The 14,433-nt window shown below is 37.1% G+C and overlaps 1 protein-coding gene across 5 annotated transcripts in view; it reads right to left on the bottom strand.

The window, feature by feature from the left end:
• SPATA17 (spermatogenesis associated 17) overlaps positions 1-14,433 on the bottom strand; it is a 202,516-nt gene that overhangs the window by 106,051 nt on the left and 82,032 nt on the right. For 3 of the 5 annotated variants that reach the window (XR_013992660.1, XR_013992662.1, XM_081039202.1), the window contains exon 9: positions 5,234-5,369. The exons of the other annotated variants lie outside the window; for them this stretch is intronic. Coding sequence is in view for 1 of the 3 variants with exons in the window: in XM_081039202.1 (XP_080895328.1) it covers positions 5,234-5,369 (136 nt within the window). In the remaining 2 variants the exon portion in view is untranslated. The remainder of the gene's footprint in view (positions 1-5,233; positions 5,370-14,433) is intronic. 5 annotated transcript variants of the gene reach the window in all.

Below are 14,433 nucleotides of genomic sequence, written 5' to 3'. Positions count from 1 at the left end.
TAAAGTGCATAGTAGAGTATATATAAATTTTATATGCAAATACCAAAGCAGCTATCGACGTATAATAAAAATTGTATAAACTTATACTTCTCCTACAACCCACTGACCTCAAGAAGATGGATACAAGAGTAATGAAAGAGGGGAAATTGAAGAATTTCAGTCTCTGATGTATTGTGAGAGAGACAGAAAAAAAACCCACAAAACAAAAACCCTTAATTTGAATATTTGATTATTGATGGCCATCCGCATAAGCAAAATATTTTCCCTCAATTACACCTAATTATTTAATTGTTTACACTTACTAATGAAACGAAACAACACAAAACAAACAAAGAGAAAGGGGACGTTTTTCAGCAAGTACATAATCATCAATCAACATGTACAGAAAGCTTCTTAAAATTATATGAAGCTGGTCTGTTTAAACAGAAAGGCGTATTTTACCCCAATCAAATGCATAAACGTAAAATTATCCCTAACTGAGGCCTGTTCCACTGCTGTATGATTCAGCCGTAACGCTCCCCACATACTGCACTGGCATATCAATTATGATAATGATAATCACAGTCGTTAAGCCGAATGTTCATTATTATCAGGATGCTGGTGACAGCAGATTCAATCACCGGGTGCAGTGGGCAAGCAGTCACAGTCCCACCCAAGTTTCTGCAGACAGCGACGTGCCACATTAAATCTATGATGTGTTCCACAGCCCACTCCATTCCAAAAGCCATAGACGGTAAAGGTCAACTTTATGTTCTGTGCAATATGCTTAGGCTCTCTAACTCCATTCTTTGGAGGATTCCATATTTTTATGCTTTGTAGCTTATCAAATCCTCTTTGGGACGAAAATGCACGGGAAAATAACAAGGAAGAGCTGCTCTTCTATTGTCATTCACCTGTAATAAGGCATGTGAGCAAGGCTCTAGCAACACGAACCACCTTAAAAAGTCTCTTCCTGAATTTTGCAAACAAGGGAAAACACGAAACGCTTCCATTAAAGTCAGTTGTCTAAGGTGAACATGAAAAGTAATTTCAATTGAGATAAAGGCCTTAGACCATCATTTCTGCTTCGGTAAATACGAACATATGTGAATGTTTTGACAACCAAAAGAATGTTTTTAGTATACTGAAATTTTTATTGTCCAACTCTGTTAGACCTAACCAAAGCGATGAAATTAGTAGTGACTGATAGATTCTCCTTATTTAATTTCACTTCTGTTTTAAATACTGAAATCAGTACAAAGAAGAATTTATAAATACAAAGTGGTTCCTTGAACCTAAAAATTTTGACCATTTAAGACACAGAGCTAGAATCTAGCAATTTAACTTGGGGCCTTTTACAAATAGATCGAAGAATTATGAGTAAGATAGTTATATGATACATTACTTTATTATCGATTTCTATACTTTCCATAAAAATTCTATATACGTGTGTTATTTTTCATTAATTTTCATACTTTCAAGGAAAAAATAGTATTATTTGCTCTCAATTTGCTGACTTTGTGATGTCTTTGTATAGTGTTCTTCAAATTAATGGCATTAAAATTAAAGCAAAAATATTAACTAACATTTGATATATTAATTCATTTAATGTGAATGTGATTAGAGAAAAAATATTTAATTAACATTTGATTTTCTTTCAACTGATATCCTTTAATACAATTGTGTAACAAATCATTTGAAAATTATAAAGTTCGTGCTTGCAGATGACAAAAGAGAAAGAAAATTCTCCATGCAGACAATCTTAAAACATCATAGAAAGTTTGAGGAACAGGAACCAAATATACTTAACTGAGCTGTTTCTTGGCTGAAATTGATGGACTGCATTCAATTAAATCATATGTGCACTGAAATGTTTGTAAATAGTCCATCTCCCCATAATAGAAGCATAAAACCATATTAGTCTTTTTCTTCTTCAACATTTTGAACTTAACAGCTGTACACTGCCTAAAACTGTCTTCAATCAACTAAAAATGAGTAAGTTGTGGCCTATAATTTCAAAGATCAAGAGACAAAGCTTTATAAAAAAATAAAGAGTAAGTCTGCTTTAGCAATTGGTCTCAAGTAGCATGCAAGTCACTTAATACCAAATCAAAATAAAAAATATTTTAATAGTGCTAAGATTTTACATATACATAATAGAATGAGTATCTCCGTAGTATTATGAGGTTATATTAGCTACACAGAGGGATAATTTATTTATTCACTACAGTTATTTGAAGAGATCAGAAAGAAGGTGGGAAGAAATAAGGAACGAAGGGAGGAAACAAAGGGAGGGAAGGAGGAACAGAGAAATTTCAGTCTGCATTTAATATTTTTCTACATGGTTTTGTGTAGGGTTAAGCAGACTAATGATTTGTTAAATGTATTCTTACACTTTTCTTTCTTCTTTTTTTTAAATTAAATTTTATTAGGGTGACAATTGTTAGTAAAGTTACATAGATTTTGGTGTACAATTCTGTATTACATCATCTATAAATCCCATTGTGTGTTCACCACCCAGAGTCAGTTCTTCCATCACCATTTTTTTGATCTCCTTTACCGTCATCTAACACCCCCGCCCCCCTTACTCTCTGGTAAACACTAAACTATCGTCTGTGTCTATGAGGTTTTGTTTCTCATTTGTTTGTCTTGTTCTTCTGTTGCTTTGGGTTCATATACCACATATCAGTGAAATCATACGATTCTCTGCTTTTTCTGCCTGCATTATTTCGCTTAGCATTATAATCTCAAAGATCCATCCATGTTGTGACAAATGTCACTTTTCTCACTTAACTTTCAGGGTCTACAAAGATAATTATTTGTCATTAAGTTTTTAACTATGTATACTTTCTAAAAGTACACAGGGCCAAACGATTCTTCTGAAGAACAAAATAAAATACTTTTCTTTTTAATAAATATCCAAAGTCTTTTTATTTCCATGAACTTGTTTACTTCAACTAGATAAATGGTGTCCTCGGAATATGTCAGAATGTATGAAATGAATCTGTTGCATAAAACTAAAAATACAATATTATTTTGGGAAAGAAACGTTTGCACAAAAATCTTTGTTACTCTGAAGTGGCTTAATGTCTTAAGGAAAATCATTTATATTTTAAAGAGCTGAATCCTTCCTTGAATGAAAAAGAATAGTGAGAGGGCATAAAAGAGCAAAATGTTTATGTCAAAAAAACAACAAAGGAACAAGACAAACAAATGAAGAAACAAAAACTCATAGACACAGACAATAGTGGTTACCAGAGGGTGGGGGTAGATGAGGGTAAAAGGGATCAAATATATGGTGATGGAAGGATAACTGATTCTGGATGGTGAATGAGATATATAGATGATATATTACAGAATTCTACATCTAAAACCTATGTACCTTTACTAACCATTGTCACCCCAATAAACTTAAATTTAAAAAAATAATTATAATACGACCTCCACCAAAGCCCATGGAAGGAGCTAAGTCCTTAAGGACCGAAGAAATATTCTCTGGGGGAAAAATAAAATGGAAATTATACTAGAAGAAAGAAAGAGAGAGAGAGAGAGAGAGAGAGAGAGAGAGAGAGAGAGAGAGAGAGAGAGAGAGAGAGAGAGAAAGAAAGAGAAAAAGAAAGAAAGAAAGAAAGGAAATGGTATGTAGATCACACTATGAACATTCAGAATATAAAATTAAATATTTTAAATTCTTAGCCTATATTCTGCATGGTTGCATGTTAGGTAAAAACAAATGCTAGAATAGTTTTAGTGGGGATTTTTATGAAATAACATTGTCACCGACATTTAGGTTCATCAATTAGTAGACCAAACTGAACCACTCATTGTGTATATTCTTTATGCCATGGAATTATTATTTGGTGTTTTAGAAGACCAATTTATTTGAAAGTTGACCTTGTAGCTGCAAAATAAAAAAATACACTTTCTGAAGTATACAAGTTACTCCCTCGTATGACTTATCCCATGTTTACAATGTCCTTTAAACAGGAACTTTTGTTAGAGTTTGGTAAGGAAAGGTCTTATTTTCTTTAAAGGCCTAATGTGTTTCTTCCTGTTGAGTAAAGAGTGTACCTCCGCCACTTGTGTTCCAGCTTTGCCATCCACACGCTAGGTGACTAGCTACCACAGCGATGTCCTCCTTCATTTTGTGGGTATAGGCACTCTTCTCATCTAAGGTCATTTCCCCTTATTTTCATTTCTAGAACATGACCTTTATTGTATTTTCCTCTTAGTAACTGGCCTTAAAAGCCTTTTGGAAGGAGATTGTGTGCAAATGAGTAAATTCTCATCGGCCGACTATGAATAGAACCAATAGGTTTGATAATGTAAGGAACTCAGCGGCCCTAACCACTTTCCAGAAAATCATTTACTACTTCATTTTATCTGTGCAATTTTTCTATAAGTAAGTTGTATTTTCTAACTTCTAAACAATAGCTTAAACGCATAGTAAGAACTTTTCAGGAATAGTGTAAGATATTTGATGTTTTCCCAATTTAGAAATTTTTATCTAAGGGCTAACAAATAGTCTGGAATCAGATAAGAAGTACAGAGGGTGCTAAAAAAATGTATACACATTTTAAGAAAGGAAAACTGTATTAGAATTGCAATACTCAATATATACTGATAACAAAAGATGAACACAAGTCACATTTGACTTCTGCAATGACAAGTGGTGCTCAAAGTGGTTACCATCAGTGTCCAGACACTTCTGATTACAGCGAGCTACTGCTTGAGCAACACTGACCTAAGTGTCCACTGTACACATTTTTTGGCACTCCTGGTATTTATTTGCTTTCTGCTTTTCTCTATTATATACATATAGATATTATATCACAGATATATCTATGTCTGTCTGTCTATTTAGCTACTGACCTAGCTACAAAGATGGAGAGACTCAAGCACTGGTCTCCATGCCTCAGCTTTAAGCTTAACTCCATTCTGTGACCACAGATTCAAGCCTTGATTCTGGATGGCTTTGCCAAAGATAATGATCCATGCCATTGATCACAGGGGAGCTGAGCCATAAAACATAAGAACACAACACTAAACAAACACACAAGCAAACAAAACCCCTGAAAACAAATCTCTTACTGACATAGGTCAGCAGCAACCCTGTTACATAAAACAGCTGTAAATAATTTTGTAACCAGGACGGCATTCACTGTAATGAGACTATTTATATTTGCTATAATCAGTGTATATTTTTAGCCATTTAAAAGGGACACCATTATTTAAAAATGTTGCACTAACTCACTTTGTCACAGATCCATTTCTTAGGATTTTCATCTCTGAAACATTGACGTCCATGAGAATTGGGACCATACTTGCTCGAAGAATGCATTGATGGGATGTACTTTTTATTCTTATGGTAGGAAGAAAATGGCAAAAACCTGAAAGAACATTAATGTGATAGTCTTAATTTGACTTATTGAGACATTTGATTTTTTTAAAAAAGAAGGATTTAGAAGTATGGTGGAAAGAAAACGGCTTGGGACGGGAACGCACGTAATTAAGTCCCACTTCAGGTGTTCTATCACTGCCTCCATCACTGTTGGTAACCTCTATGAATCTTCCTTTGTTATTCTTCAAGTGGAGATACGAAACCTGTCTTCACAGAGTTTTTGTGAGTCTCAAATACTTTGTAAATAGAGAAAATGTTAAATACCACATTTATTATTGAATGGTGCCAAATAATTCCCAACTCATCATGTAAGTAAAAATGTTCTTAGTTTGAAAATGGTATCCAAAAATGAAAAGGATGGCCGAGACAGGCAATTCTCATTGAAGTGGGTTTTCTTCAGATCTTAACTCAACCAAATAAGGGTGGCAATTTGAGTAGCGGTTGTGAATAACGAGGCTACTGAGTCAGCCAGACCTGTATTCACATCTTATCTTTGCCCTCGATAGCTGGGTCCCTTGTGCAAGTCACTTGACTTCTATGAGATTTTCCTTTTGCATGGATTTATAGGAAATGAATAACTTAATATACGTAGAGCTTCTTAAGGAGGCTGAAAAGGGCAAGTGTCCAGTAAATAAAAGTCAGAATAAAAGTAGAACTAGGTTGCCATTGTAGCTCTCATCATCGTCTCCATCAGCAATTTTCCGTATTAATTATGGTCAACTAAAAGATCAAATTTTTAAAACCCATATAAACTCTCCCAGAACGTCTAAGATTGTGGTCTGCTTTCAGTGTAACCTGGTGAATTATTTAGCTCCCGCACCAAAACCCTCTGAAACAAGAGTGAAGGAAGAAAAAAAAAAGTTATAAACCCACAAGAGGAAAGATAACAAAAGAAGAGAAACAGCAGATGAAAAATACCAACAAATCTTTGGCACGTGGAAAGCAGATAGAAAGTTCAAACACTGAAGTCTAATCGCAGAACAGGGCAAGGCCAAAGAGAAGAGGGGCCATTTGTCCCTCAGAAGCCCAGAAAAGCTCAGAAACCAACGCTACGGTTATTGCATAGGTGAGAGTGAGGTGAGGGTGAGAGTGAGGGATACAGCTGAAAACAGATGCTAGGTCTATACAAGGAGGGATAAACCCCCAGGTTCCTCTCCCAGGTCACGTATCCACAAGAAGAGCCTATTCTCAGACACCTTGACATCAGAGAGCACAGATCTCAGGGAAAGCAGGAATGGCAGATGCTGGGAGGCACAGAATGCGTATAGGGATTTTCGTTCAAAATTTGCCCACTGGACCCTACTTGGCTCATCCCTTGAAGTCAGGGGTGTCCAAACTGCAGCCCGCGGGCCAATTGCAGCCCTCAATCCATTGTTAATTGGCCCGCAGCAAATTCCAAAAATATATTTAGTTTACTTAAATAAACCGGGTGAGGCAATACGTACTTCACCTTGAGTGAGTGGCCCGGCTGTTTGTGTATTTTACTGCATATGGCCCTTGGTGAAAAACGTTGAAAAAAGTTTGGACACCCTGCTCTAAGTGAACTGACTGTTCACTTACCTCCTTCAGAAGACTGATACGGCTTCTCAAAAGATACTGAGAGTCATAGAGAAGCAACTTCAAATATCAACATTTGGGGATTTCTTAATTAAAAGGTCGTACCACAGTGCAATCAAGTATATCAGTCAAAAAACCACTCTTGCACAGAAACACTGTTTTTAATCTGACTCGTAGAGTCTCCTTTCGAATATGAATTCAAGAATGGATTACCAGTTGGGGAAACGACCAACATGAAGGGAAGACACAAATCCAAACACAAAAGATAACTTAGAGGGAACAGATGTAATGCAGGAAACAGGAGTAAACCTCAGGAATTTTTAATTAATATAATCAAAGGACATACGGTATCAGTAAAATTAGAGGTAGATAATGTTTCAGATAAAAGAAATAGTTAAAGAAAAAGAGAAAGCTCTGGGAAATCAAAAGATATACGTAGTAAAAGAAAATATTATGCCGAGAAAAATATTCTGAAATTCAGATTTGGAAAAACATTAAGTTGAAGTTCTACAAATTTGTTGAGCCATTACCATATGCAAATATTTTCACATATATTATCTCATGTAATTAAGCCAAAGAAGGGGCATTTATAATCTCAATTCAACTAAAAATTTTGTTTTTACCACTATATTAATACATTGGTCTAAAATATAATACACAGGAAAAGCAATGTCAGTTCATCAATTTCTACACCTCTCTACAATTTCTTTTTAATGCTTATGAATAGAGTCCTTTTCAATATTTTTGCCAACAAAATATTCCCTAACACTATCTAAAGTAAAAACAAACAGAACACAGAGCTTTGAATTGTACACAATTGCACAGCATGTGTTCTCTTGGGAAAAGAGCTCTCATATAAGACAGAGTATGGTCCGCCCAGTGTTAATTTGCACATGGGATAGACATCACACACACAAAAATTAATGTAGCCCCAATGTCCCTGTGTATACAGAGGAGGTGCTGTGAGCCAGCTGTTGCACTTCACTTCTGAATTGCATTTTAATCGTACATTTTTCTTTTGTGTCTGAACAAAATTTGCTTTCTCAGCGGAATGGATGGCTAAGTAGACAAGGCTGAAAGACTAGTATTTCTCCATCCATAAATTAATTTTACCTTCATTCAGCCATGATGTTGCATTAAAGTAACATGTATGCATATTCTTAAGTGCAGGTATGTATGTGCACATGTAAATAGATCCAAAAATACTTAGACGTTTTGTAAACAATATTTAAATATTTACTGTCAAATTATGAAGAAATTACTTACTTCCTAAATAGGATTTACTCTACAGAAGTATAAACAGATTTGAAAACCATAAAAATCATTTTTAGTATAATCAAACTTTTAGATAACTATCAGTTACTTTAGACAATGTTATCTTTTACCAATTTTAAGTGCATGTTCAGAGGTATTTTATGCTTGCAGTGAGTAAATTTCAATTAACTGAAAACCATATTAAAGAAGAAGATATGGGTTTGCCTATCATCTTTTATTATTTCATAAAAACACGGATTTGGGAGAAATTCTTAAATATGTGGAGACATAGTGTTATGTACAAACAAGTCATTACTTGAATGAGCAGTTAGAGAGCAATTGATAGAGGTCTCAGGAAGCAAAAATTAAAAATAGTCAATTACTATAGCTTCAGGGAAAATAGATCCATTGCAACTATAGTCATGACTGAGAATTAATATACTTAATATTGTTTTCTAAATAAGAAGACAATTATCATTTATCTTTTCTTCCCCTTCTAATTCTCTTTCATTTGAGCCAATTTTTACAGAGCTACTATTGTCATTCATAATTCTAGGTTTTCCTCTAACCCATTTATTTCACTGCCAGATAATTCAAATATACAAATTATGAACCCTGTTGCCTACTGGTTCTGACCTATATTGTTCAGCCCAGCTGTCAGGCCTCTTAGAATGCACTGGGTCGACTTGGTCTCCTACCTCTCCTTCCCTACCTCCCTCCCTCTATTCTTTCATCTCTGTCTCTCTCTCCCTTTCTTCTTTCCTTCCTTCTTTCCTTCCTTCCCTTTCCTTCTATCTTTCTTTCTTTCCTTCTTTCTTTCCTTCCTTCCTTCCTTCCTTCCTTCCTTCCTTCCTTCCTTCTTTCTTTTTCTTTCTTTCCTCCCTCCCTCCCTCCCTCCCTCCCTCCCTCCCTCCCTCCCTCCCTTCCTTCCTTCCTTTCTTTCTTACTATATGTTCTTCCTACCTCTGCCTTTGTCCATCCATGCTCCTCTTCCTGAAATGCTGATCCATGCACTATTCACTTTTCAAAACCCAGCTTAACACCCAGCCTACCTAGGCAACATAACTGTCCCACTTTAACCCACACTAATTTCTCTACTACCTTAATATGTATTCGTAAGCAAACGTTAAGTGAAATGCTTCCATATACGAAATACCTTGACAACACTGGGATATAATGATGTGTGCCTAAAAGGAATTTACCTTGGGGTAGGAGGTGGAGAATGGGGCAACACCGTGGGATGTGTTAAGTTTTGAGATGGATATGTGCACAAGAGGCAGTTAAGGCACAGAGGAAGGTTACATGTTTGCACGTGCACAGTGTTCATAATGTGCCTGCATGTGACACAGGTTACTGGGGGTGGGGCCTGGAACAGCTATCTCCCCAGACCATGTATGGCACAGCTGAGTACTGAAAAACAAGTAGAGTCAGTCATGTTGAAAAGCTGGTGAAGGCTATTTTAGATAGAAGAAACAACATATGCAAAGTATGGAGGTGAGTTAGAGCATATAAGGGAATGCGGAAGGAGCCACAGCCAGAAAAATGGGTCCTTCACGGAAAAGACTCAAAGTAGATCATGAACTGCCTGATAGTGGAGACGACTGCCAAGGAGAAAATGGAAAGTGATGTATTACATATCTTTATAAACTGCAAAACGTTTTGCTTTATTTTTATGTAGCTATACATTTTGACGGTCCAGTATGGTAATGATCCAGACACAATGGATTCTGGCTTAGGTGAATCATTTCGAAATGAACGTGGTCATAATGATTTTTAGAAATCAAGGTGCAGGCCTATGGAAGAGTCTCAACACCCAACACATCCTAGATCAGCCCCCTCCAATAAAGGGCTCCTAGTTAAATACATACACTAAGCACAAGGTGGGATAAAAGGACACTTCACTAAGTTAAGAATGTGGCTCCAGGTGACAATACATTCTCTACTGAGCTATGCAAGAGCAAGCAAATGTCTTTTTGCCTAGGATAGAGGCAGAAGACACAGCAAACCAGTACAGGTTTGTCCCAAAATGTACATCAGAATTTGTGTGATCCAATCTTTCTAATGGGGGGAGTGCTCCTTGATCTGCCCTCAGAGTCTCAACAGCAAAAACTGAGGTGTGACAAGAGACAGTGCCGATGTTCCTTCAGAGAGGAAAGCCTTACTCTCTAAGCACTGGCCAAAAAGGAAAAGAAGGGATAGCTAGGGTTCTCCCCATGGAGCAAATCCAGGGCAGCACTTGACCGCACGCCTCCTGATAGGTCAGGAGAGACTCTGGAGAGACATAAACCTCAGTGGAACATGGCCACGTGTGGTTCTGACCACTCCTGTTCCTTGAGGGCAATGGAGACGTCGCTGGGGAAGGAGAGGCCAGGGGAGGCCAAGCGCGCCTTGAGCTTTCCCTAGAGGCAGCAGCTCCTTCAATACTGAAATGGATACTTAGGTCTGGGTCTGCACCCAGTAAGCAAAGTCTGAGTATACTATAAAGTCTGGATGACTGGATTCATACCAGCTGTGTCTCAAATAACTGTGTCCAATGCATTGTACTTAGACACGCTGGGTATAGAAAGGTGAGTAAGCAGATCCCTCACCCTCCGACCCTTAAAATCTAATGAGGGAGAAAGACAAATAACTACAATGATATAAAGGGGGGAAAGTGAAGTGTTACGAGAGAGGTAAAACAACAGTGTGGGGAGAGAGCACCTCTCACCTGAGATTAACAAACAGGTCAGACTTCATTAGACAGACATGGAAACTGAGGAAGAAGACACAAGTGGGGGAGTGGCATGAGGAGAAGGTCAGCCGTAAACGCTTGGAACGCACGTGTACGGTCTTATAAGTCTTTTGTGAATTTGCTGGAAAATAAAAGTATATTCTTCCCAGGGTGCTTATACTGGCTCTTATCAGGACAGGCTAAACTTCCGCAGTCTTATCATGTCTTACTTAAGATCTCCAGAGAATCTTTTCCCAGTTACTCTATCCACTGCTCACAGATACTGTTGCCAAACTTTGTAACGGTCTCTGGGGTGTTATACGTCCCGGGGGGGCAGACTTGGCCACAGTGTCAGAATGGCGGATATCAGACTAAGGAAGCGTGGGCCATGACACATGCCTCTCTCTCAACTAACTAGGCATGTAACTAGCTGCTAAATTACATGTCTTATCATTGCTTTAATACCAAGACACATCTGACATTTTCCACTGTTTATTGGAAGAGATGTCTTTTCTTATTTAGGCATTATGAAATACCTACAGGATTCTTACATAAGTAACTATCACTCTTGTCATGCGGGAAAAGAGAAACAAAAATATGTTTCCATCACTTCAGACTGGGTATAAACTGATTTAGACTTCAAGTGTTTAAAACTCCTACACTTTATACACAAGAAATTGTAATGTAATGAGATGATAGCATAGCAAATAGGGTCTTGAGAATTTACCGTCTTATCAGTTTTATCTTGTATGCCACACAGAGTGGGAATGCCAATTGTTTTTTCTGTTCTTATAGCAAAACCCTGGAACATGCTCAGAAGATCACAAGCTGCATTAATAAAGACCTTAGTGTATGAGTCGCCCGTCTCATGCCTCTTATGATAGGACAGACAATCGTAAGTGAGTGCCAGGATTCATCCCAAGGACTTGCCTTCAAAGGTACATCTAAGTTTTAATCATAAGAGCAGCATTTGATTGAGGATGGAAATAAATGCTTTCATGCAAGTTAAACAGGCAAAGTCTTTAAAGAGGTAACATACTAAATCATCAGTGGATACTGCAAATAAATGGTCAGACTGTATAATGGTATATGTTTCTCTTTGTAAAGAAGGCCTCATATTTCTATAAGATTCCTCGCTGTATCTCTCTAAACACATCCTTTGACTGTTTCAAAAACAGTCTTATTTTTCAAATTAGTTATTATCATTAATGTATCAACATACAAATCCTATTTGTATGAGTTACCTTGAATGGATCTTTGTTCTTGGCAAATAAGAAAGCTCTAAGACAGTGACCCTATCTGTGCCCCTGAGCACACTATTAGCAGGTTACCCCCTACATCAGGTTGATTGAGGGTTTATAGGGTGCTACCTATGAAGCGATTTGTCAACCTCTGTTTTCCCATCCACCACCAATGTCCTTGTGCTCTTACAAGTCTCTTTGTCTCTGGACTGGACTAAGGCACCAGCCTCCTAACTGGTCTCCCTCACCAGTGACACCCATTTCTTCACCACGGACATAACTAACAAAGTGCTATTTCTAAGTTATCTGATCCTTTCAATCCGGTGATTGAAACAATATGACGCTTTTACTCTGTCTCTACATGGTCAAGTGCAAACACTTTACCGTGGGACTTATGGCTCCACCTATACTTTCCACATCATTGCTGCCACTTTGCACGAGGTACCAAAGTTATGAGCTAAGCTTTTCAAGATACCGCAGACAGCAAACCGAAACCTCCAGGAGCTATCACTTTGGAACCTAAAGATGGCTTTGTCCAGGCCACCTCCTCTGGGCCAGTCTCCTTGCTCTGTCTGGCAAACTTCTGCTCAACCTTTAATTTTTCAATTCTCTTCTGATCCATGCCTCTCCCCCTGGTCGCCCCTTTGAACCCTAAATTGAAACAGGACAATGTGGGATGTATAAATGCCACATCAATATAAAGAAGTAAGTGTGACATAAAATGACGGTCTTTCACAAAGAAAATCCATATGCCTCACAAACTGACTGAAAGTCAACTGGCAAACCTTTAGTTATCATATGTTAGGAAGAGTGCTTACAATATGATAAAAATCTCACCAAAAAGATTGAAAGTGTCTTTTTTTTATGACTTGTCGGACTGTAGACACTGAAAGCATTCGTGATATTTTCAAGTATATCACTAAAAGTATTCTAAATTATCACCATTACGTTGATGTTATAAATCTTAAACTTCTTTAAACTTCTGCTTATAATAATGGAATTCCAGTACTCTGTGTTCATTTATTTAAAACACACACATACAAACACATTTTATTTTTTTTTTGAGGAACCGGTGGACAAAAAAAGAGAGCACAGTTTTCACTTTATGGTCAAACTAATAAAGGGCTTTTTTTGTAGACAAATTCTAGAACTTCTTAATTATATACAGCCTTATTATCTGTATCCCCAGTGTTACAAAGTACCAGAACTTCATTAGAAAAATTAAGCTGGGAAAATGAAGGCAGCACTTTGTAAATTTCCACTGGAAATTAGCTGGGAGAGGCAGAGGAATACTGGATCAAAAGAGGGTAATCATGCTTAACTGTGCCCTCGAGCACCCGCATGTGTAATGCGATTTGCACAGTAACTACCTCTCCTATTACTGCTTGTTTGGAGTATTCTGTGTTAATGGGGTTAGCTAATTCGGTATGTTAACTTAAAAAGGCTGTGCTGATTAATAAATGTTGCACACTGTGCTAGTAATTAAAATAAATGGAAGAGTTACAAATTAAAAGTTGAATTGTTAAGAACACATTCTCTGAAAATATATGATAATCCCTATTTATCATAATACAATACCAGTTCAGAAAAATATGCAAATCGTAAAGGTCTAAAGTGTTTGAAAAAAAATCACAAAAGTCAAAAAAAGTTTGGAGGTGTGGTAAATTTTCTTACCACTATTCTTTAGTGACAAGTAGAACCCAGATGTCATCTATATACATAAATCACATTTTTTCAAACGCCCTTTCTAAAAACTGTTAATTGAAGTTCCAGTTTCTTAACCTTTCCTACAGTTTTCCTACGGTGCTTGTCTATGAAATGGTACTGATACTTAACTAAAACAATACTTAAAAGGTTGAAAAATGAGTAGTCTTCTATTTACCAAGGCTTCTGTCTGAGTTGGGTTGTGAATTTGAGGGAAGTGAAGGCAAATACCTAAGATTTGTAGCTACTCAACAATGAGTAGGAGCTCAGGAAATTGAGTTGCTACTTCCACCATGTCACTGAATATATTGAAAGGATGTCTCTCATTTCACCTACTCTGCATAATGAAGGCTGGCAGAATATACCCCCAATAATGCCACCTTTGGTAAAGGATTGAGTTAAAGTTACTTGAAAACAACAGGTAAAGGAAAGGGACCTAAGCTCTGCTTTTTGCCCTAAAATCAGGAGCTAACACTCCCATATGACAGCTGCCTTTCCTCTACTGCGAGTGGAAAAAACATTCTTATCACCAGATACAGGGGAGTTGAGGCCGAGAGAAGTCTGTACCAACAGACCTTGTTAAATAA

This window comes from Rhinolophus hipposideros (assembly GCF_964194185.1).
Source record: "Rhinolophus hipposideros genome assembly, chromosome: 26".
NCBI classification, from domain to species: domain Eukaryota; kingdom Metazoa; phylum Chordata; class Mammalia; order Chiroptera; family Rhinolophidae; genus Rhinolophus; species Rhinolophus hipposideros.
This window is presented reverse-complemented; position numbering and strand designations above follow the sequence as displayed.